The sequence below is a fragment of the Cydia pomonella genome, chromosome 20, assembly GCF_033807575.1.
Source record: "Cydia pomonella isolate Wapato2018A chromosome 20, ilCydPomo1, whole genome shotgun sequence".
NCBI classification, from domain to species: Eukaryota; Metazoa; Arthropoda; class Insecta; order Lepidoptera; family Tortricidae; genus Cydia; species Cydia pomonella.
The window spans coordinates 1,780,954-1,807,243 of NC_084722.1; the positions used below are offsets into that span (position 1 = coordinate 1,780,954).

Below are 26,290 nucleotides of genomic sequence, written 5' to 3' on the forward strand. Positions count from 1 at the left end.
TCTGTATGATGACCTCTAATATTATATCCAGTCAGATCTGACCTAGACTGCTTAGACCCTTTTATTCAAACCAATTCAGAGAACCTAAGTAGCTAGTAGACTGATATACTTGGTAACACATATATTCCATGAGTTCCATGACTAGGTACTCTGAATTGTTCTCACCGTTCCTAGTGACTGTCATTTAACAAAATCCAATTCATAATAATATATCATTGTTGGAACAGGCATTAACATTACAATAATAACATATGCTATGTTATCAATCATCATGCAGCTTCAGATTTTTATCAATACCACATCACCATACTTCTTTTTTAAAATAATAATGAATATATAAATAAATATAATAGGTCTTCCTTACACCAGACTAAGCCTCACTTCAGCTCAAGAGGGCTTGTTTGTGTGTCACTAGATTATTGATGTCTTCAAACATAGAGTGTATATGCTATCACTGACCCAGGGAGCTTCCATCTTAGGCCCTTATTTAACATCCTAGTGAAGCTAGGATCAATAACCAGTTAACATAAAATAAATTGCTAGTACTGTGAGTTCACTTCTGCCCGCCAAGTTTAGAAATTAAACACTGTTCCTCTGTCAAATCAACCTACTATAATTATTGAAATATATCTTAGGACTGGCCTTACGGGCAATAAGAATGGGGCCAGTACAGCGGTGTCACACACAAATTCAAGCCAATCGTGCACAAGTTCGCATAATGCGCACAATTGATCACAACTAGTTGTGTCAGACTGCACGATTGTCACAAATTCGTAAGTGACACCACTGAACTAGCACCATTCCTAGTGCCTGTAAGGCCCGTCCATCCTTAGATCAATGACTACAATCAAGTGAGAGCAGGAGGTAGCTATCTGTTAGGGTTAGTGGTATAAGTATGTTGAAGGGCAAGGGCTTAAACTGGTCAAGTCAAAGCTAAAAGTTTTTTTGTAAGGGTTCCATGAATTTCATTAAGGGCCTCCCCGCGGATTTCATTGATTTTTGAGATGTTACTCCTACATTTGCACTATAGATAGAATTATAAGACAAACGGCTATTGGTTCTTTAATCTTTTATCTCCATTCTGGTCTGCCGGATTTTGAAAGAAATGAACACTTATTTTTTATATATTTTTTAAACATTGTCTAAAAAAACACTTTTTTCGTTACTAGTTTGCTGTGAAGGATTTTACATGTACGAAATCTACACATTTGGGTTCGTCTTTGATATCTCTAAAAACTGGTCAGACATTTTAATTAAAAACTAATTAACACAAAAGTTATGGCCAGTAAACCAGTTTTTTTGGCCTAAAACTGTTCAACTTTGATGCCAAATATCTCGAAGACAGTGAACTTTGAAGTAAATATGGTATACTATATTGCTTATAGCGTTGCTGTTAATATGGTAAGCTACAAAAAACATTAGAAAACTAAGGGATTCAGATCGAAGGTCATTGGCGTTAGTGACCCCTTTAACAATGTTTTTATTCATAGACACATGCATACTCAAAAAGACAAGTCGAATCAAGTTGCTCAGTCAAAACGATTAGTCAATCATATTTGCTGCTGCTTGCTGTATGTACTATTTATTTATTTTTTGCGACAATAAATGACTATTTTTTTTTTCTAATTATTACTGAGGCAATAAACATTAGGTTTGCTTGGCATTATTTAAGATTTGGGGTCAAGTTTCTAATATCACAGACATTACTAAAGTAATGACCTAATGATTAGAATAAAGGTTATCTTATCAAAAACATATTTTTAGATCCTCTGATATACTCTTGTGCATATACTACCGTCCCACTCCTTTATCTCAGTTATACTACATTCACATTTCCACGCTCTTATCAGCTTTATCAGAGGCAGCTGACATCTATTATCAGACAGGCGTACAGCACCTTTGGTTTTAATTGGAATATCATTGTCCAAGTAGCAAAATGTTTGGTTTTATAAGTTTTATGTAAATATTTGTACTCATCAATCAAATTTTTTAGAGGAAAAAGGATTTATCAAAAGTTGATATTTGAAACTGCAATATGGGTAAACATGGGTTAAACCTTTTTGGTATTTAGACCAAGATATTTCCCTAGGGTGTAGGTAGGTCTATTTTGCCCTAAAACTATTTTAATTAGGGCTGTATCCTTAACCACAGAATAAATAATAGTTAGTTAGTTAGTTAGTGCTTCTGGGCATTTTCCGCAAATCGACAACCATTGTGCCTATTTTGCGTGAAATCGAGGTAGCGCTACTCTAACCACCCCAGCTCCTCCACGAAGCCTAGCAAAGTCTTCAGGTTGCTAATTGCCTCTCCTAGTGTGCACGGAGTCCCTAGGTATTTGTTCCTGTATACTTCTACCTGTTTGCAGTCTAGGAGAATATGTTTTGTTGTTTCTTCTTCTTCCATGCACGCTCTGCACATGGGGCTGTCTGTTTTACCCATATTGTGTAGGTGTTTGTTAAGTGTGTTATGTCCCGTAATTAATCCTATAAATAATAGTACTACCGTACATAAATGATACTTCTTGCAAAACCGCCTCGTACTATTGACAACCAGTCTGGCCTCGTGGGTAGTGACCCTGCCTATCAAGCTGATAGTCCCGGGTTCAAATCCTGGTAAGGGCATTTATTTGTGTGATAAGCACGGATATTTGTTCCGAAGTCATGGGTGTTTTCGACGTATTTAAGTATTTATAAATATTTATATATTATGTATATCGTTGTCTAAGTAGCCTCAACACAAGCCTTTTTGAGCTTACTGTGGGACTTAGTCAATTTGTGTAAGAATGTCCTTATTATATTTATTATTTATTTATTTAGAACCGAAGTCTGACAGCGATTTAGGGACGAATCATGCAGTCCCTTTCTCATGTATGATACTATCCCTTTCTGCTATTGAGGATTGTCAACATTCAAGTCATTATCTTATCTGTGGTTGTGCACGCAAAGGGACGTCAAGTTGTGCCAACCCTAATAATTGCTCGGACCAATGCTGAGCCGAATGGAGCCGAGAATGCTTGAACGCTCTAGTGTCTCCCCACTACCTTTAACTTCAGAGGAACAGTTTATAGGATAATTACTTAATTCGTTTATATAGACTTATCCAATTAAGTAGGATTTAGTTAATGATGTGATTAGACGTAAAAACTCGATTAAAGTAAAATTAAAAAATAAATAAGTTATTAATAAGTTAAATTGCAAAATATGCTAAAAGAATCGGATCACATATTGCTTAACATATTAGGACAAAGCTTAAAGGAAGCGTTATGGTTTTAGCAGTCTAAGTAGGTAAGGTGAGGCGGGTATGTTTGTGTCGTTCTACTATAGCGTCTAAGCTATATAACAGGGTTTCATGAATGTCGCGAATACGAATGCGAATGTCCAGGATGCGAATGTCCGAATGTGAATGCGAATACGAATGTCAGGGAATATGTATTTGTTATTATCATTCCTAATTAGAAAAAAAACTGTTAATACATAAAACATTATATAACAGAACGGGATGTTATAAAATGTTGAAAAATGTTGTCTCTTGGTCAAAATGCAGTAGTGGTAGTGGTTGAAAACAGTTTGCGCGCACTGTCCGCGCGAGTCGACGAGGGGGCCTAACGCGAAAACCGAAATAAAAAACCAACCAAAACCACTAAGACATTAGATTGACAGAGAAAAATGCCGGAAATTGACACGACCTGCGTAATCCAATTCCCTACTGCATATTACATAATACTGGGCCGATTTTTTTGATGGTTGTAATGTAATTGATCCAATTTTGTGACCAGCGGTGGCAGCATGGTTCCATTTTTATCACTTGTCACTGTGCCCGTCACTTTCTCGCTTACATACTTGTTAGAACGGGACAGGCATGGTGACAAATGATAAAGAGCTTACCATCTTAGCCCTACTGGGTTACAAAGGCTATTTATATTTATTTATCCAACTCCTAAAAATAAGAAAGTATATGTAAAAGTAAAGTCGGGTTACTTTAAGAACTTTGATTAGTTTCCGCAATAATAGTTCCAATTTGGTAATAGAACCAAATGTTGACAACCCCAGCGTTTCCTCGAGGTACCATTTCCCGCTCATGATTCAGAGTTTGCAGTAGACATTAACTTTAAAATGTGACGATATTTGTGAGTCAAAGTATTTCTAAATAAAACAATGGCCAAAGTGAATTTGTCAGACCAAGTGTTTTATTACTTTAGCGACAAGTGGTATCGATTGAAATCATGTGAGTAACCCATCATTGTAAAAAGATATTTCAGACTAAGTTTTAGATACAATAAAAAGTGTCTTCTATTAATAGTTTCAATACTTTGAATAGGGAGTTCCTTGGTGTAAGGCCTGAGTGGACGCTCGAAGCGGAGCGTTCGGCGGGGCGTGCAGCGTGGCGTCGAGCTCACAAGTGTTCTATTAATAGTTTGAATACTTTGAATAGGGAGTTCCATGGTGTAAGGTCTGAAGTGGACGCTCGAAGCGGAGCGTTCGGCGGGGCGTGCAGCGTGGCGTCGAGCTCACAAGTGTTCTATTAATAGTTTGAATACTTTGAATAGGGAGTTCCATGGTGTAAGGTCTGAGTGGACGCTCGAAGCGGAGCGTTCGGCGGGGCGTGCAGCGTGGCGTCGAGCTCACAAGTGTTCTATTAATAGTTTGAATACTTTGAATAGGGAGTTCCTTGGTGTAAGGCCTGAGTGGACGCTCGAAGCGGAGCGTTCGGCGGGGCGTGCAGCGTGGCGTCGGGCTCACAAGTGATGTGAGCAGCGTGCACTGCGGCCGCTCCTATACGTTTGCATTTGTTTAACATGCACGCCGCACGCTCCGCCCCGCTGCACGCCCAACTCGAGCGTCCACTCAGGCCTTACGCTTAATGTTTCTTAAAAAAGAACAACAAGCATTATGGGCAGCAGTCGTATATCTTTTTAGGGCTATAACTTTATACTAGTTTCGCCATTCCACTACCTAACTTTGGGATTAGTCTGACCAGAGATTTTAACCATGGAATTTAGCCTTGTCGAATCATTAAGATTGTGAAATCTGGGCAGTACCTACATATATACATTTTAATGTGTATAATTTGTTAATAAATCGGGGTGTCTACTTTCTGGGCAGTCGGGAAAGCTAATGATGGTCATCAAAAGTCAGGAATTTTCTACAGGTCAGGGAAAAATAAGCGTAGCCATTAGGCTCGCTTAAAATTTGCTAGAGTACCTATACGAGGGAGGCTCTTACGCACTCATCAGTCTCAGCTTTGGTCTTCCACCGGAAATTGGTCTAAAGCCTAACAGAGACAGACTAACTTATCTTGATAAGTTGGCAGCAATTTTGATAGCCCGCCAAGTCGAGCAAAAAAACGGCACGGCCGTACCATCCTTTTCTCGAAGCAGTTCAGACCATTGTCGACACCGTTATAACTTGGTTGTGGATAAAACTAGAAACCTGCATTTTCAGTTACTAAGCAGGCATTATATAAACCCACTATATTTCAAATTTCATTAAATTTGAACCAGTAGTTTAAGAATTATAACCAGTCAAAGTTTCTTAATTTTGTCACTCACTCACTGACTGACCTATCATCAAAACTAGGGCACTTCTAGCAGACATAGAAGCTTCAAATTTAGAATACATCATAACTTCATAGAGGTATGACATTTAAAACACACCAATTTATCTTGGTTTAACTCTCGGTATTATTAACCACTGTTTAAGTAAGTCTCCTAATCTTTAGCGCGAGGTAATAAAAAACATAATCCCACAAAGCTACGGTGACCGCTTATTGTGTGCTAGTTTGCCACCGACATAGCGTACATTTTTTTTAAATATGTTCATATTTTACGAAGGCATGTTTGATTTTTGATCAGGGAAATTTGAAAATATGGTCATGGAAAGTCAGGGTTTTTCTGCTCTTTCCCTCATTTCTATATTAATATATTATGATTGCATCTAGATACCTACTAAGTACATAACAGTAAGTCGTAAGTATTATTTGACTTCACGTTTAATTTTTTCCTTATTATTTGTTATTATTTTTTCCTGCACCAACATACACAAATATCTCTGTTTGACCCAATGGTTGACTGATAGAGAATGCCTTTTGGCATTAAGTTCGCCATTTGTACATTTTTCTTTACGTGTGCAATAAAGTTTAAATAAATAAATAAACATTCAATCTAATTTCATCGTCTCTAATCGAGTTATCACAAACAAGCAGAAATTCGCGGCGTTGTGCGACCTTGCACAGTCGTCACGGGTTCTAAGCGATTCGTTTCAACTGTCGCTAGCTATTCAAGCTATTGTAATGTAATGCAATATAAATAGGGTAAAAAATGCTTACTCTGCTCAATTCGGAGGTTGCCTCTTCGATTATACAGGTGTTTATTTAGTTACCTGCAATAATTTACGGGGTGAAGTGAATATATAGGTCATACTGAGCAACCTTTATGGGACCGACCCCGAAATTGCGAAAAAAATTGGATGTTTCATACATTTTGGCTGTCTGACCTTGACATTTTCTATGGGAGAGTAACATTTTTTCGCGATTTCGGGGTTGGTCGTATAGTAAAAGTTGCTCAGTATGACCTACATATTCACCCCGTAAATTATTGCGGGCGACTAAATAAACACCCGGTATCTTACACGTCGAATGTGATAGTTCTTCCAGTTCCCATTTAATTGGGATTATTTAATTACATTACGACACCAGTGCGAAAAGTAGGAAATTCGTAATGAGTGGCGATAAATTAAAAGACGACCGAAGGGCGTGCTTTTAATCGACACAGTGTTTTACAGTAGGTACATATGGACATTTAAATTTTCGTCATAGGCACGTAAAGTGTCAATTACCGCACTAGTGCGGTAAAGTAGCACCATATGTACAGTCAAGACAAAGTGACAAAAATATGTACACACTGTCTATTTTTTACTGTACCTATTGTAAAAAAAAGCGGCCAAGTGAGAGTCGGACTCGCCCATGAAGGGTTTCGTAATGACGTATTAAAAAAAAACTACTTACTAGATCTCGTTCAAACCAATTTTCGGTGGAAGTTTGCATGGTAATTTACAGTCAGCATCAAAAGTAGCGGATCAAATAACGTTTCATAAGTATCTACCATTCTGTAACAGCTTAATAGAAAGTGATGTACTTATTTAATACAGCCAGTACAATTAAAACTGTAAAATATATACATTTGAGCGCGAATTTTAGAAATTTATCTATTTCGGAAAAATTATCCGGAATATCAGTTACTTTTGGGGCGTTGTTTCATCCGCTACTTTTGATGCTGACTGTACATCATATTTTTTTTTTAGTTTTATCATTCTCTTATTTTAGAAGTTACAGGGGGACGGAACACGGACACACTTTTTGAGTTTCAATTCTAAGTATGGGGAACCCCCAAAATTTATTGTTTTTTTTTTCTATTTTTGTATGAAAATCTTAATGCGGTCCATAGAATACATCTACTTACCAAGTTTGAACAGTATAGTTCTTATAGTTTCGGAAAAAAGTGGCTGTGACATAAACGGACAGACAGACGGACATGACGAATCCATAAGGGTTCCCTTTTTTGCCATTTGGCTACGGAACCCTAAAAATTGTTGACGTATTCACAAAAACTGACAATCGCGAATAACTGACAGGCCGATATCGTCCGGCGAACTGGTAATAAGTGGGCCTCTTATACTGTATGCAAAAACCGCATGCTTTAAGCTATTATTTATTACCCGTTTCTCGTTTCTGTTTGTTTGGGGTTGGTTTACCTAAATGTTTGTAAAATGTGTATAAGGATGATGACTAATAAAGTTGACGTTTAATGGGGTTGGCCGGTCGAAGTATTAAACAGATGGCGCCATCATAGCTTGCCCTGTCAATCCCTAGAATTGTGTCAAATTCTTGTTTTTTTTTTGGAATTTTGTGACCTGGATTCCAGTACTTTAAGCCAAATCTCATAGAACAAAACTAGAGACAGGGGCAAGCTATGATGGCGCCATCTATGCAAACCTTTGACAGTTGCCAACCCCATTGCAGATTGTTGATATTATCAAAGAGAATTTGAAGTAGAGGTGTATTGTAAAAGAAAACTTTGTAGCAACGTAAATTTACTGCCATCTTTCGACACATATTTAAAAGTTTTAGAACGCCATTTGACTTTGATCCTTATTCTTTCACTGATATGTGTTCAATTTGTTAAATATCAAAAAGTGGCGCCATCTTACCGGGCACTTTAGGTTATGGCGCCATCGCTCGAAACGATGCTACTGTATCTTTGGCCTTTGATCTATTATATAGATGGCGCCACTTTTTGATATTTAACAAATTGAACACATATCAGTGACAGAATAAGGATCAAAGTCAAATGGCGTTCTAAAAGTTTAAATTATATGTCGAAAGATGGCAGTAAATTTACTGTGGCTACAAAGTTTTCTTTGACAATACACCTCTAATTCCAATTCTTTTTGATATTATTTATAAGTAAATATTTGCCGAGTGTCAAGATCATTAGATAGTGAAGCGAGTCGCTTCTTATCTTATTATGAGGTCGGAAATGGAATGGTGAACGGTGCTTATGCTTATAATTAAATTGAATATAAATTTATACCTACAGTTTTTATAAAAATGAGGTTCGATAAAATATTGTATTCGTCAAAAAGTGCAGTTCCTGACACAGTGTATTCGACGTTCTCCTACTTCTTAAGTAAGTTGTATATTTGTTTTCACCACACCGACTGGTAAAACCCCTCTTGACCAATCAAAAACAAAGTAATCAGATTAAAATTTTGTGTGGTTTCCTTATGTTAGCTGGTGGGATTTCCGTTTAAATGATAATTTAGAATGATACATTTTTTATTACGTATGGATTTGATTTGCTTTGATGTACATCTGGATTTGATTTGTTTGGATTTTTTTGGTACCTATTTATTCATAGTACGAGGGGTGTTAAATATATTCTCGGTATATGTATGAAAATGAAAGAGAACGATAAAGGTAATATTTTTATTTTTCAATATATTCCCCTCCTATGTTTTTGCACTTAAGAGATCGGTCAATAAGTTTTTTACGACCGTCATAAAAATATGTTTTATTTTTAGTGTCAAAATGCTCTTGCACTGCCGCCTTCAACGCTTCATCGTCAGAAAATCGATATCCTCGCAGATCTTTTTTAAGATTTGAGAACAAAAAAAGTCGCTTGGGGCTAAGTCTGGACTGTATGGCGGGTGGGTTAAAGTTTCAAATCCGGATTCTCGAGCCGCAGCCTTGGCAATCTGAGCAGTATGGACAGGAGCATTGTCATGCAGGAGTAGAACACCCCTAGTTAACTTTCCCCTCCTCTTTTCTTTAATTGCTTCCCTTAATTGGCGTAGAATATTAGCGTAGTACTGCCCCGTTATATTTGCACCTTTATCTTTATAATCTATCAGCAATATACCCTCACAATCCCAGAATATCGTCGCCATGACCTTACCGGCTGAAGGTAGGGACTTAAACTTTTTGGGATGAAGTGTACCTTGTACCACTGCATGGATTCTTGTTTGTTCTCTGGGTCATAATGATGAACCCAGGTTTCATCCCCCGTAACAATCCTTTGAAATATCTCATCGGGATTTTAACGACATAAGTCAATAAACTCGGAACAATAAGCAACCCGCGTATCTTTCTGAAGAGGCGTCAGCATTTGCGGCACCCATCTTGCACTAACTTTTGACATATTAAGATGGTCGTGGATAATATTGTGTATAGTATCAATAGAAAGTTTAGTTCATTATCCACATAATATGTAACTTTCTCATTTCTTTTTGAACAATCAAGAAGGCTTTTACCAGTTGGTTTGGTAAAAATAATTATTCCACTTAGATATCCATTTGTCACTATATTGCACATATTTAAACAGATTTAAACAGACTGGATATCTATTGCGCAAATAATAAACTTTTCCTGAATATCGATAAATGCTCCATAATTACTTTCTCGCGGAAATATCAGCCTATACATTTTAAGTATAAAATAGGTACGCAAATACTTAACAGAGTTAACGAGGTCCGGGACTTAGGAGTGTATATTGATAGTGAGATCCAACTGACGTCTCACGTTGACAGAATTACATCTAAAGCCTATCGATTGCTCGGGTTCATCCTTCGTCAGAGTAAAGATTTTAAAAATCCCAACACAATACTTCTCCTTTATAATGCATTTGTTAGATCGCATTTGGAATATGCATCTGCAGCATGGAGCCCTTTCTTCTCAGTCCATATAAATTCAGTAGAAAGAATTCAAAAAAAGTTCCTTAATCGTCTAAAATATAAATTCAATTCCTTCGTCTGTGAGAATATAGAAAGTCTTCAGATGCGTAGAGAAAAAAGGGATATCACGTTTTTATATAAGATTTTGAATAATATTGTTGACTCCCAATATTTGGTAAACAAATTATCGTTTAGATGTCCAACCTTTCGTACCAGGTCCACTTATTTGTTTTCTATTCCGTTTAGTCGAAAAAAATATGCAAATAATAATTATTTAGTAAGAGCATGTAATACTTATAATAAGAAATATTTACATATAGACATGTTTCAATTAAATCTCCGTAAATTTGTATCTGCAATGAAAGCAACAACGAACTAATAACAATAAATAAATAAATATAAAAAAATCAATTACTAATCAATGAGCACTTTTTATATGGTAATTCTGTCTAAAATGCATCTTCTTTCTCTTTCTTGAAATGTATTAAATTGTTCAAAAATTTTATATCAGTAATTGTATAAACTTCATATTTCTTAAATGTTATCATTAATTAAGTACTTAACTTATTTATAATCTTCATTTTAGCTTTTAATTTGCCTTGTTAATTGTTTAATACGTGCATGTTGTTTTTCTCAGAGCAATAATTGTGTTACCTATAAGTGGAAACTGTTCTGGCTGTTGTATTAACTTAATTTGTTAAACTGTATGTGTAATGATATGCTGTTTGTTTCCCTTTGCAATAAATAAATAAATAAATATACATACGCGGGAAGTATATGACAGAGAGAGAGAGATAGAAATCTTTAAAAATTCACTCGCTCTCACTCTTCCTTGGGCATGAAGAAATACAATCCAGTAGTCCAGTAATACAATCCAATCCAACAGTATTTTACGGTTAATCTTGCAAGAGTGGGGGCTATCTCCAAGACTGAGAAATTGGAGAAGGAATAGTAACGTCTGTATACGAGTGATGTTTGGTACTTATGCGCACGTTTCTATTGGTAGATTCTTTCCTCACACTCCTATAAAACCCTTAAGGAAATTAAAAAAAACCATAGCAATGAAAAAAATAGGCCGGTTAACTTATGTGTTCTGTAGATTTTCAGTAACTGATTTCACTATTACTCGAGGTTACCGATCTGCGTGCTAGAGCAGTTTAAATATATATAGCAGTTTATTAACCGTAAAAAAACGATCGGAACGGGAACTAAGGGTAAACTAATGAATGGCGTCATTAACAAACACGCTACAAGCCTGAATTAGCTAATACTTAATCATTTGTCTTAATTTGTTATTTTGACTTAAGTATTATTATATGTATTTGTAAGAAAGGAACAAAACATAAATTTACTAATTAAGGCCTGTAAAGATTTATACATAAGTGGGTTAGAGATTACGAGGTCATTTAGGTAGTACTAGTAGGTACATCCCGTATATCCAGCCGCAAAGTGACATGGTGTCCTTGGATTTGCAGCTCGCTGTACAATCGCCATCAGATATATCGGAGCAGCCGAAGTGCTCACAAATATCTGAACACGCCTACATTGCCATGACGTTAGAGTGCGTGTTCTGATATTTGTGAGCACTTTTGCCGCTCCGATGTATCTGATGGTGGCTACGTACCGCAAACATTCTTGTATCAGATTTTCATGAATTTCGATTTGAGTCATTTGTCTGAGTAATTAGTGTACTGTGGTCGCCGTGCGCCGGAGCATATCAATCGGATGCGCATACGCACTTCACGGTTCGCACTCCGGTAGATCGCTGCGATATGGATAAAGAGAATCATATTCAATTACAAGGTAGGCTAATTTTATTAATGTAGGTAAAAGACGCTAATCCTTAATTATGAAATGAAAAGTTTACAATATATTGTGAATCAAACCAGAACGCGATTTTCGTTATTCTAGTTAGAGAACTTTCCTACCGCCGTGGCGCCGATGATAATGCCGATTTATCACAGAGGCAGAATAGTAGGCAGACCAATTAGGAAGAAAGTGGACGTCCATATTTTTTGATTCCCTAGCTATACTTAGTTAAATATCTCAATCGCTGAACGAGTGTTTATTTGCATTTTAAAGCTGAGATGGTGGGTGTACTAGGGTCCTTGTGAAACAAATATTATGTAACACCTGTGTACCTACCATGGATGCAATAAATCTATGAATGAATATGAATTCTAAAGTCATGGGTAAATTTATTTCATTTCATTTTATTTGCATTAAACATGGTACAATGTTTCTTATACTATTGTTACTGGGTAACATATGATTAACTACATAGTAGCATAGTAAATTTACACCTTAAACTCTAGCACATACAAAACAAAATAGACAGGTATATACAACATAATTCAAATGTCAATACTAAAACTAAGAACAATTAATTAGAAGGAACCATCAATTTGAAATGTCATTAAGAGGCTGTCAACACCCAATGTCCTTGAAATTGATGTTACTTAAACAGTTTTTTAAGAAAGACTATGTGTTTTAGTCAAGTAAGAAAAATATATGTTCATATTAATTATATTTCAAAGACCGTGGTTGTACTCGATACATGATTGAATGAAATCGGCTCGATAGAAAATAATTGCAAAGATTGGTCTTAAAATCACAATTAAACGGTTTTATGTCTTTATTGTTTTGACTTATGGGTCTGCAATTAAAATCACAATTTCAAAACATTTATATGTAAACCGTGGTTGAGTAAAATATTACACTAATAATCCACTTTTTTTTATTTAAATATTTTTCTTATTATTCCCTTGCCCAGGCCCAGTAACATGCGACAGCGCTATCTCATTTACTCCGATACAAATAGACAGTGTGCGCGCTTTAGGTATTGACAGCCTCTTAATATTATACATGTTTTTTTCAATTCGCCTTTTATAGAGTCTTGGTGGTGGAAATTTAGAGATATTTATGTGTGTACTATAATTTCAGACACACGGACCGGCGATGGCGGCGGCGACGGCACGCTGGACATGGGCAGTCGCTCCTCTCTCCACACAGGACTGCATATGTCCGAGGACGAGCATTGGGAGATGAATTATCATGAGGCCGCCATTTATTTGGAGGTATAGTTAGAAATAGGGTCTTTATTGTTTCCCATAAAGTTTTAAGTCATTGTGTATTGTTTGTCCGCATTTTCGTTAGACATAATTTGTTTATTCTCAGAAACGCGTAACGTTTCAGGATTGCCATAAAACAAACCTAACTTAACCTATACATAGGATAACCTTATGAAAATCCGGAGAAGTTAACGGTTTCAGAATTATGACTAATGATAATCTGACAATCATTAAATTATGATTTTCAATAATTATGTCAAACAAAGGGATCTGTTAGAAATATCAATATCTCGTAAACCTTGTACAGCGTTTCATATATTTTCTCTTTCCTGAAGGCTTTTAAAAGAACGAAGTTTCTTTTTAATCACCCTAGGAAGGTGCGTTGTCTCGGCTTTTTACCGTGGCTCACCTGATAAGCCTGGGCTTCACTCGAAAAGTTGATCCCTTGGCGAAAGCACTTAATTTTTATTAAAGTGTCTGCTTTCCTGTCTGATCTGACCTTCCAACCCAAAGCAGAAACTAGGCCTTATCGGGATTAGTTTCCTCACGGAGTTTCACCGAGAAGCGACTGAAGTCTTCTTCTTTGTTGCTTCATTCTTGACTTGATATTTCGTGAAGTTCCGAGAAACGATTGGTACATTCAAATCACGTACGAACTTCTAAGTCTACCGACCTCCCGATTAAAAGGTCACTTTACTGCAGGAAATAAGAATAAGGACCTGTTTCACATTGTCCAAGTAAAGTCCTGAATAAGCTACTCGCCACTTATCTGACGAATAAAGTCTTCGCTGGCTTTTCACAGTCTTCAAATGTGTTTAACTGGTAGATAAAGTTCTAAGATTTGCAGGAATTTTATCTGGCTGTTAATTTATTTGTTAATTAGCTATCCAATACTTTACTTGTACTTTGTGAAACAGGCCCTAAGTCTTAGAGCCTCTCTTTAATATACATCAAGTACAAACTTAAGACTATTTCCATACCATTTCTCCTATTGTGTATATGACTACCACCAACTAACGTGCTTCGCCCCCAGGAAGGCCTGAACAATGAGAAGTTCGACTCCCACCCGTCCAGCCCTGAGGAACTGCCTGCATATCTACGAGTCCACAACCCTTGGTATCACGGACTTGACTTGCTGGCTTCCCTGGTGTTAATACTGCTTGCGTTCACGGAGGATCCTGCGGTACCAGCTTTTGAGGTAATTTACTATTTAAAACCAAATTGTGGTACCTCCAAAAAAACACCATAATCCGTCCAGTCCTAAGGAGACCTACTTATATTTGAGTCGACAACCTCTGGTGTCATGGACTGGACCTGCTGGCTTCCGTGATACTAATACTGCTTGCGAGGTAAATTATTATACAAGCAATTTGTGACACCCTCAAAAAGACAGCCCTGTGGAGTTCCTCGATAAATACCTGTATTTCTTCGAGTCCAAAACCGTCGATACCAGGGAAGTCCTGGTGTTAATATTGCTGGCGTTCACTGAAGACCCTGCGGTGCCAGGCCTAAGCCTACGCCCACAATAGTCATTTCTTTCAGAAAAGTTATTGGGATGAAAGCAGGTACTATTTTAACCACGATATCGTGACAGATCGTCAGTGATAGGTCAACTTGTTTTATTTCGTAATTGATTTAAAGGCAAAGTTAGTTGAGTTATGAACCTTGATTAATTACCCTCTTTTACGTCTCGCGAAACTACCGATCACTTCTGATCATGATATTATAATTGTCTCAACCTCAAAGATTTAGTAAAGGTAAATGTTACTTATGTCAAGTAGCGCCTAATTCATTTATGTATTGCCACGTATCGTATGCATAACATTCGAAAACTCATTAAATTTTTACCGTATTCTTGCACATTCCAAGTTCAAATTGATTCTCCAATACTTACAGCCGTCTTGATGGGCCCCACGCTTTAAAAAACTCTGGTCAAAATGTCTAGTAAAATGTACAATTTAAAATGTCTTTCAGTTACCTGTATGGGCCCACGGCACGATAGAACTGTTGGCGCTGATGGTGATTGGCGTGGAACTTCACCTGAAGTTGAAGTGGATTGGCTGGAGTACTATTCTGAAACACAAGAGGACCATGATCAAGGTACAGTCTGTCGCCATAACTAATTATCCTGTATTACCCGCAAAAGATGGTAATTTCTTTAAGCTTAGAATACATTTAAAAGTCGAAAAAAAAATGTCTTTGGTAAAAATAGAACGTTTAAGAAGTGTAACGTTCTTACGGTAGATGTCGCTAGGGTCCCCTAGACCCATATGGTGGGAAAATTTGCTGCCTATGGATGAGGTCTTGGTGGCTCAGTTGGCAGAGCGCTGGAGTATCGATCCAGAGGCCGTGAGTTCAAGTCTCACTCAAGACAGTAATTTTTCCACTTTTAAATTTATTCTAAGCTTAATAGCATCTTTCGCAGACGTGTTTTTTCCTGTATCCTAAGAAACCAATCGCGATTTTGATGATTCTTACGTCAATCGGTTTATCTAATTGTCTGAGTCATCTGAGTGCGGTGCAGAGCATGGACCATATTATCCGCGAATGCCCACTCACCAAATACCGGGCCAACCCGGCAGTGGACTTGTTCACCCTAGACAACAATGTCACCCAATGGATCCAGCAATTGGGCGTACTGCTGTAATAAATATACCTACCTATATTTCATATGAATGAACGATTGTATTTTTTGCCATACGAATAAATAATAAAGTCATCTGAGTGTCGATCGGAACATCGGAATATAGTTAGGTAGAGATTTCTAGAGTTTAATCGTTCATTTTTTCTTTTCACTTATTATTTACCTACGTACCTACATTTTTTACGCAGTCGGTCGGTTCTATAATAATTTGAACTGTGGTCTGGTTTTTGACAGAAGTCAACAACTAGAACGTAGTGATTATAGGCTCTTTGTCAACGATGATGCCCCTACCTTGTTTTGCGCTTTTCTGTTTACATCCTAAAATATTGTACCATTACTCATACCTTTTTTTTACTTTTACAGGGCGTGACCCTACTAATAATGGTCCTTGAAGCGGTAGTAGTGCTGTGCAGACAATCCTCTCACTTCCGAGTGACCAGAGCCTTGCGGCCAATATTTCTAGTTGACACAAGACATTGTGGAGGCGTTCGCAGATTCATAAGACAGATCCTGCAAAGTTTGCCGCCTATTTTAGACATGTTAGGTAAGTTTGTTTTACTTATGTAGCTTAAATACATTAACCCGTTAACATTTTTAGTACAGGGCTAGTAATAATACATGTATTTGCTGGCTCAGATCCTCCATTTTAAAAGTATCATTAATTTACTTTAACTACTTAAACCAATAGTTATCCCGATTGTTCACAGGGCTCCTAATGTTTTTCGTGGCCACGTACTCTCTGCTGGGCTACTACTTGTTCTCAGAACACCTCGACAATGGTCACTTCTCTACCATCAGTGACTCGTTCGTCAGCATGTTTGTGTTGCTCACCACCGCCAAGTGAGTAGAATGAATTATACAAAAGAATCATAATTCATTTATTTATTTCATCATTGGGATTATTGTCACATCTTATCACAAAATTTTTACTATTTTATAGACTGGCCAACCTTTGGCGTCACTAATGGCGGCAGAACGCAGATAACCTACAAAAAAATCGCTTTGTTTAAAGTCGTGGCGGAAATGGTTGACTAAACTAAAAAATAATTAATGTAGAACAGGTGTAGTTGGACAAACGGACTTGATTACGAGTAGGCTTGTCCTCACAGTTCCCGCCAAACGTGCATCAAACACTACCCTGATTTTTTGCTGTCTGTGTTCAGTTTCCCGGACGTGATGATGCCGTCGTACGCCAAGTCCAAGTGGTACGCGGTGTTCTTCATCCTCTACATCATCACTGTGCTCTACGTGCTTATGAATTTGGTAAGTTTAAACTTGCTTTTACCTTGATAACCCTTACCGATGTAAAAGAGATTTATATTAATGTGTTTGTAAGTATGTAGGATACAATCATACCTACCCATGTTATATATGTGTATGATATTTCTGCGAATTCTGATATCTATGCCTTTGCACAAAAGTTACGTACAAATAGGTATGTAAACTTAGCTAAAACTACGCTGGCTTAGCTGTTAAAAGATACTTGCCGTACGACACCAGAAAATGCCACTCCTTTGAATTTCGAGCTATGTAACGCCAGTTAAACTTCCTAAGGGCGTTTAAATCTTTGAAAGCTTCATTACTACATTCCAGAATAAGTAAAGCAACGAGGTTCACTCTTTCCACTTGGACCTTTTCATAACTGCATGAATTGTCTTTTATCCTTTTCAGTCTGGTAAGGTATCTCAACTTTAATTAGCCGATATTCTCAGCAGAAAAACAACCTTGAAATTCTGAAGTTGTAATTATATTTTAATATACGTGATATCGAATCAATCAAAGCGAGTTAATACAATTGCATTATTTCAGATGTTAGCCGTAGTATACGAGACCTTCACCCGCATAGAGCGCGAGAAATGTCGCGCTTTGCTACTACACCGTCGTCGCGCCGCGCGACACGCGTTCCGTCTGCTCGTGTCGCGCCGCGCGCCGGACGCCGTGCGGCTGCGACATTTCGCCGGACTCATGCGACACTACGCGCCGCACTACAGTAACTTACACTCTAATCTAACTGTACAACTATACTTCGCGTCATTCACGATAACGCGCAAATTTGTCAAATCTAACCTTTGATAACATGAGAGCATGATGCATGGACGGCATCTTAGAATCCAAAACAGACTTTTGAAATCCACACACACGAAAACCTAGAAAACGACTACCGCTACAATTTTCAAGTGAAAGTATGTCCACTACCTAACCTTTGATAATATGACGAGTTAAGACACGCGTCTTCGTGAATGACACGATCTATATGGAGAGCAAAATCTAGATAAAGATAGTTTATTATTCAAGTAGGCATATTACAATGCGTTTATGAACGTCAAATAAAGCTACACCGGCTCTAACCCTACACCTCTGACCCGAGAAGATTTAAATCCCCCCTCAATTGGATGAGGGTATCCCAATATGGACTGGCAAGAAACTCGGCGGGACACATCTTTTCAAAACATTACATCTTCTAATTAACATACATTAAATAAGAAAAATAAAATACAATTTAGATTACTATAGAAATCATGAGAATATAGTACATCTATCAAGAGAATATAGTACTGTGCCAACCGTTAGGTAATATTACTCGATTCACGAATTACTCATAATTAGGCATCGGATTTTTATCGCATGGTACGAGTAAGACTAATAGCGAGCTATGGAGTCGACATTAGCAATAAAATTCAACTCATATTCATACTCATACTCATTCCTTATTTAATTAGTGATTTTCATTTTACAAGGACACGAATGTTAGTAAACGATCCTTTAATTTTGTGTTTCAGGACATAAATATTACTAATAAAAAATAATGACTATTGTTATGTATTGATTAATTTACATTCATATTATTTTTACCTCTTTTAATATACATATTGTTTTTTTTTTTAATGAAATTTCTTAATATAATCAATACCAAAAATAGTAATTATTCTTATTTGTAATATTTATATATTCAAAGACAAAATTAAAGCATAGTATATAACTCGTCAAAGTTCTGGTTCTTGGTTAGGGGACATCCATTAATTACATCACACGTTTAAGGGGAGGGAGGAATCAAGAAAATGTGACATGTTGTGACAAGGGGGAGGGGGGAGTCACAAACTTTGTGACGTCACTTTAACTTCATCAGTATTGAAAAAATAATAATTTATTCGCTGTACAGTAAAATAACGAGTTTTTGGAACGATAATAGATTTATGCGATTAATTTTCTTTCCTAATCGGTTTTGTGTTATAATTACTAATATTTCTTTTGTCAAAAATATTTTGTTAAAATATTAATAGTACATAATTCGATTCACCGATTTTGTTAAAAAAAATTGCCAAAATGTGACGTCACATCAGGGTCTTATCACACTTGGTCACATTTGGCAAACCCCTCCCGTTTGCCAAATGTGACCAAGTGTGATAAGGAGGGGTCAAAAAACCTAGAAATTCGTGTGATGTAATTAATGGATGACCCAATAAAAAAATAAAATCACTTATTAAATAGATGAATGAGTATGAATATGAATTGAACTTTTTTGCTAATATCCACTCCATAGCTAGCTTTTAGTATTACCAGGAGATAAAAACTCCGATGCCTTCTCATAATATTGCCAGTTTAAGTGGTCCGTGGCTTTTTCCCGGTTTTTTTTATTCGTTATATAAACAGTGTCATATGTTTTGATATAACTGGATTGCCAATCCTTTTGTTCATTTGTTTATTTATTAGACATTTATAAGCTAACAGGTACACCAAATCGCTTACAAACTAGATTACAGTAGGATATACAATACAAATTACATTATGTACAATCAAAACACAGTTCATTATTTGCAGAAATATTAAATATAGGATTGTTAAATAAATTAAATTAGTCAAATAGAAATCATCATCATTATAATTAAATTATTAAAAATAGAAGTCAGTTTTTTGTGGCCAAATATTGGCTAAGGAATTCTGATAGCTTTTTACCAAAACCACTAACACTATCCGCGAATATGTCAATCTGCGGGGCAACAATGGACATGACATTAAGGAGAGAGAGCGCCCGAGTCGTGGGTGAGTTAGCCGCGCGGGCAGCGCGCTCAGGCCCGGGGGACAGGGACGCCACCCCGGGACGAACAGGCCGAGTCTCTCCAGTACATCCGGATTATTTACTGTGTTGTTTATTACACCGTAGTAGTGCATCAACAACAACAGCTTCCGCCTTAGCTCCAGCGTATGAAGCCCCACCATCCCCGAGACGATATACGGGCTCTCGCCCTTTAGATGAACTGTAAAATTTTACGTTGTTTTTTGTGTTTGTTCGCAGGCGGGCTGGATGTGTACCTAATGTTTAAGCAGCTAAATCAGTCCGGGACCGGAGGTCTCTCCCGCTCCGAGTTCGCTAATCTATATGAGGTGAGAAAACAGTCGAATAAAAAGTTGATTAGATTCACAGGCAACTTGATGACCAATTGATTTACGCTCAAAGTTATGTAGCTTTCGGCATCACACTGAACGCAGTGTCTGAATGGTTTAGTATAGTAATACACTTTTTTTATATAAGTTATTTCTTCTTCTTCTTATGGTGCCATATCCTATCGGATGTCGGCGATCATCATGCGAAAGTTTTATCTAATCTTTGCCGTTCTAGAAAGAGCGGCGGCTGTAGAATTGTATACAACAAGCCTTATTTTATACCTTTGTGTGACATACGCCAACGTAAAATGAAAATTTGAATATCTTTGATTGTCATCTTATAAATAACAAGATTAAATAACTAGATTTTTAATTATGCTTTTAATATAACAGCGGCGTTCTTGGTACCGGTCCAATCCCTAATATTTTTACTCCATGTTGTTTTAGGTCTTCCTTTACCTCTTTTACCTTCTATAATTTTTCTCAAAATGTCATATTTACTATTTATTTGACATAGGTAATTTACTACAATGTAATTACTTAATCTAGTGTACATTTTCATCCTAGACAGTGTTCAAAGATAAATTAATACAGGTTAGTGCGCTATAGACGCTCATTATAAACTTTTTAACAACTCAGTGTTTATAACATTGACATGGGTAATATCTCATACTTACACTAATGCTTATAAGTAAACAACAGCATAACTATTATTACGTTCGCTCAGATAGCTTACGTTTGCTGCATACACAATAACCACCTATAATTAAAACATTGAATGATTAAGTTAAACTAACAAATGAATAGTAATGCACTGGGACAGTCTTCAATTGACCCTATCGTCAGCGTCTGGACGATGTGCGTTACTTAGGGAGCACACGCTAGCTATTTATTCAATTCAATTCAATCTATATTTATTTCAGACCAAATTACAGTCCATATTTGTTAGTTAAGTACAGTAGAACCTACTTATATTTATATCTATGTTAGTTATCGTAATTCTATCTTAATAATACCTTATTTACAATCGTGGTGCATTGGAGCATGCAACGACGCCCAATGCCGTTTAAAAGGGTTATCCAGCCTCTCCTATTGCCGCTAAGAAGCTGTTGGCGCTGCCTCGCACCCGACACATCTGGGAGGCTACTCGTTTGCGCATTATAGTATAAAAATCAGGGATCGGAAACCGGTATTTTTTGTATGGGAACGAAAACGGTATCGTTTCGTTCTTTGTTAATTATTTCATTTCTAATTGGGCAATCTCATAATACGAAGTCGTTATCTAAAAACACAACCGAGTCCTATATTTGGAGTATAAAATAAACCGAAATATATGTTTATTTCAAAGTTTTTCCAAAAAACCGGTTCCGATCCCTGATAAAAATCATCTATGAGGGCCTCAGCAAACATGCCGGATGCGCTGCAAAAACGCGGCAACCCCAACAGCATTTTATATCAGTTATTTATGAGCATGTGTTATTTTCTGGCGTTGTCCTGTTTTTTTCCAAGATTACGGCAAAAACGCCAAACGTTAAAGAAAAGTAATGACATGTGACAGCTTGTAGATACGATACAGTACCCCTAGTGTAAATAAATTCGATTTCGAAACGTGACGTACGCGTTTGCGTTTAGTCTAATTTTGTATTGGATTTAGAAAGAGCGCGCCAAGCGGGACGTTTTGGAAACTCAAAATCCTATACAAAATGAGACTTAACGTAACCGCGTTCGTCACGTTATGATGTCGATCAAAGTTACACTAGGGGTACAGTTCCTGGTGGTGTAGGTGTTCGCGCTCCGCTGGGCGCCGCAGTCGGCGCGCGCGCCGTGGTACGCGGAGTCGTGGCTGGAGCCCGGCGCGCGGGCCGCCAGCCAACTCGTCCACAAGCCTTACTTCGAGTACATTATCTGTGAGTTATGCAAACTTAAATGTGGTATTTACAGAAGCATTTAAATAAATATGTTTGTGTTTAAGAAATCGGTACTGTTTTTCCTTGCTAGTAGTATGAAGGATTCCTTGTTTCTATTATTTAGTTTATATTATTTATAGTACCTGGGCGACCGAGCTTTGCTCGGTTATAACTATTTATTGTAATATGGTGATAATCTTAACTACATTTTTTTACTAAATTAAACTTGTCTAGTACAATAAAAAAAAAAAATTATATATAAACTTGAACATAAAAAATAAAGTTAGTCACCGGGCGAGATTCGAACCCGTAACACTCGTTTTGCAGTCCGCGTCTTAACCCGCTGGACCAGACGGCCAGTGGCCGCCAACACGAAATTAGCGACCATATTCTGCGTCGAAAGAAAAACGCATGAAAACTCGAAAACACGCGTTTTCCCAAACATAAGACTAGATAGATTTCCCAAACATCTAGATAGATTGTATACCCCCAAAAACCCCCATATACCAAATTTCAGCGAAATCGTTAGAGCCGTTTCCGAGATCACAGAAATATATATATATATTATATATATATATATATACAAGAATTGCTCTTTTAAAGGTATAAGATATGTATGTATATATTGTATGTATTATGTATATATGTATTTTGTTGCTTGTGTATGTTGAATCTTAGGTAAGCTTGTATGTTATTTTGTTAGTACCTAGTAATACCTAATAGCACCGCCCACAATCTCTCTGCTTTAACTTAAGGTTGACTGGTAGAGAATGCCTTTTGGCATTAAGTCCGCCTTTTGTACGATAAGATTAAAAAAAAAAAATTAAAAATAAATAAATAAATAAGTGAGTACGTAATTTCGTTCATTCATCGGACATTTAAATACAAAACTTAAAACTTAACTACAAAATTTAACATCATCAGGAAGCTCTGACCAGCAAGAATCGATGAGCGAGTGTAAAAACTCGCCTACCTTGTGGTTTCATTTTAGTGTTCATACATACAATACCTTCGAAAAAATAGTTATTTACGATACAAGTGTAGAAAATAAGAAATTCGCAACGAGTAGTGATAAATTAAAACACGACTGAAGGGAGTGTTTTAAATCGACACGATTTGCGAATCACCTATTCGCACGTGTATCATACAACGTGTTACAGAACATATGGCTCTTTAAAGTTTCGACATATGCACGGAAAGTGCTCATTCCCGCACGCAGGCGGGAAAGTAGCACCATATGTACTGTGAAAACTATTATTAGGTACAGTCAGCATCAAAAGTAGCGGATCAAACAAGGTGTCAAAAGTATCTACCATTCTGTAACAGCTTAGCAAAATTTGATGGTTCTATATGTAGAACAATTAAGACTATAAAAGATATATTTTTGAATGTGAATTTTAGAGATTCATATATATTTGGAAAAGTTATCCAGAATATCAGATACTTTTGGCGCGTTGTTTCATCCGCTACTATTGATGCTGACTGTACCTCAAAACATTTCCTAGCCTAAAACCGTTTTCTGTATTTTCAGACGCGCTTATAGTAGCCAACGGCGTAGCAATGGTGCTACGCGTGTTGGAAGCCGGGGCGGGCGCCGACCCCGCCCTGCCCGGCTTGCAGCACAGCGCGCGGCTACTCTGTGCCTCCTGGGACACCTGGCTTTTCCTTTCGCGTAAGTGCTGCTACTTTTATATAAATTAAAACAGGACAACAATAGTCCAGATCCAGGATAGTAATATGCTCAGTTTCGTGAAAATTAAAGTAAATTTATTTAAAACAAGTCAACACAAACCCAAACGAAAATTCAACATTTTGTCTGTAACCTTTTGACCGCCAAAGACATATATATATATATATATATATATATATATATATATATATATAGAGAGAGAGATACGCGCGCGGCTTCAGCCCAATATCAACCTTCATGCGTACCGACAAGGTTCACGATTACGCGCCGCGTACGATACGCGTGGCGTTCAAAGGGTTAATAAAGTTTGCTACTTATTTTGAATTTTATTCACTCATAAACGAAAATATTTATAAATTAGACAAAATTTCGCACTGGCGCAGTCGGGTAGGATCTGAATTGAATATGTTATTTAGTTAATTGTGGAATACATACATACATATAATACATACATATAATCACGCCTATTTCCCGAAAGGGTAGGCAGAGACCACGGATTTCCACTTGCTACGATCCTGACATACCTCTTTCGCTTCCTTCACTTTCATGACATTCCTCATATACGCTCGTCGGTTTAGGGTGCTCTTGACCTGGCCTTTCTTCAGGATGTCCCCAATTGGATCAGAGAAAGTCCGCCGAGGTCTACCCCTTCCAGCTCCCTCTTCTACTTCTCCCTTATACACTCTCTTTGTTAACCTTCTTTCTCTCATTCTTTCCACGTGTCCAAACCTCAACATACCTTTCTCAATTTTTGTCACTACATCTTCGTTCAGTCCACACTTTTCCCTTATCACACTGTTCCTAATTCTATCTTGTAATTTTACACCACACACACTTCTCAACGCTCTCATTTGTGGAATTTTAGTAAATAATACTTCATTTGCTTTTTTACTAAAATTTATAATCCAAGCTATAAAGTAAGAAGATGAAGACATATTCTATTTTATAAAAGTATTGTCTTTCCACAGTATTCTTAATAGAAGCAGCCCTCCGTATGATGGCTTCCGGCGTGGCGGCGTACCTCGAGAGCGGATGGAACGTTTTCGATCTCACCGTGACCTTGCTAGCTCTTATGGGGGCTGTCATGCTCACTATAGCGCCCAAACTGTATATTGTCGTCATATTCAGACCATTAAGGTAAGGATTGTTACTAAGGGCAATGTGATATGGCTAATATGGCTTCGATAGCATAGATAGATAGATCGAATACTCTTTATTGGCACACCTCAGTAAAAAGATACAAGAAAATAAACAATTGATTAAATGTAGAGGCAGACAACAGGCGGTCTTATCGCTAAAAAGCGATCTCTTCCAGACAACCTTTGGGTAGCGGAAATAGAGAAGTTAATCGAAAAAGTAGGTGTTTTTAAACCGTTATGAAGCCTGCATTCACATACACATATAAGGAATACAAATAGACATACATAAACATACATATAAATATATATAAAATTAACCGAAACATAGCTAAATAATTATGACAGAAGCATGCCAGCCACAGTGTAAAAATAACTATGTACTATATAAACACTAAGGGAGAGATAAATAATGTTTTTGGAGCATATAGTATTAGATAGATCTAACACCTCAGAAACCTTGAATTGTCTAAAAAGTCCATAGACAGCATCTTAGAATTCAAAACATTCATTTCACACTACGCGCCGCACTACAGTAACTTACACTCTAATCAAACTGTACAACTATACTTCGCGTCATTCACGATAACGCGCAAACTTGTCAAATCTAACCTTTGATAACATGAGAGCATGATGCATGGACGGCATCTTAGAATCCAAAACAGACTTTTGAAATCCACACACACGAAAACCTAGAAAACGACTACCACAACAATTTTTAAGTGAAAATATGTCTACTACCTATGTTATGGTTGAATTTTCGATATATCTAATTTTAATCACTTCATGCACTTTTTTCTCAGTCGTCAAATAAACAAATCATGTATAATGAAAGATAAATAAATGAATAATGATAAAATTCTTTATTAAATAAAAGCGGCCAAGTGCGAGTCGGACTCGCCCATGAAGGGTTCCGTACCATTTATGACGTATTAAAAAACTACTTACTAGTTCTCGTTCAAACCAATTTTCGGTGGAAATTTGCATAGTAATGTACATCCTATATATTTTTTAGGTTTATCATTATCTTATTTTAGAAGTTACAGGGGGGGGGGGGGACACATTTTACCACTTTGGAAGTGTCTCTCGCGCAAACTATTCAGTTTAGAAAAAAAATGATATTAGAAACCTCAATATCATTTTTGAAGACCTATCCATAGATATTAGATACACGTGTGGGTTTGATGAAAAAGATCTTTTGAGTTTCAGTTCTAAGTATGGGGAACCCTCAAA

General features: G+C 37.0%; 1 protein-coding gene and 1 non-coding gene across 5 annotated transcripts in view; both read left to right on the forward strand.

Annotated features, from left to right (window-relative positions):
• The window catches only part of LOC133529417 (two pore channel protein 1-like), a 49,187-nt gene that overhangs the window by 664 nt on the left and 22,233 nt on the right, over positions 1-26,290 (forward strand). Inside the window, exons 1-12 of one of the 4 annotated variants that reach the window (XM_061867127.1) lie at positions 3,742-4,224; positions 13,170-13,303; positions 14,331-14,495; positions 15,272-15,397; positions 16,305-16,485; positions 16,649-16,781; positions 17,105-17,204; positions 17,751-17,931; positions 20,236-20,324; positions 22,108-22,231; positions 23,763-23,903; positions 24,890-25,058. In XM_061867127.1, the coding sequence (XP_061723111.1) occupies positions 4,155-4,224; positions 13,170-13,303; positions 14,331-14,495; positions 15,272-15,397; positions 16,305-16,485; positions 16,649-16,781; positions 17,105-17,204; positions 17,751-17,931; positions 20,236-20,324; positions 22,108-22,231; positions 23,763-23,903; positions 24,890-25,058 (1,613 nt within the window). In that variant the 5' untranslated portion in view covers positions 3,742-4,154. Of the gene's footprint in view, positions 1-3,741; positions 4,225-7,804; positions 8,684-11,882; positions 12,030-13,169; positions 13,304-14,330; positions 14,496-15,271; positions 15,398-16,304; positions 16,486-16,648; positions 16,782-17,104; positions 17,205-17,750; positions 17,932-20,235; positions 20,325-22,107; positions 22,232-23,762; positions 23,904-24,889; positions 25,059-26,290 lie in introns of those variants that run through there. The other 3 variants (XM_061867126.1, XM_061867128.1, XM_061867125.1) reach the window with 3 other exon arrangements.
• Trnad-auc (transfer RNA aspartic acid (anticodon AUC)) lies at positions 15,599-15,671 on the forward strand. Its single transcript has one exon. It is a non-coding gene; the product is annotated as a tRNA-Asp (tRNA).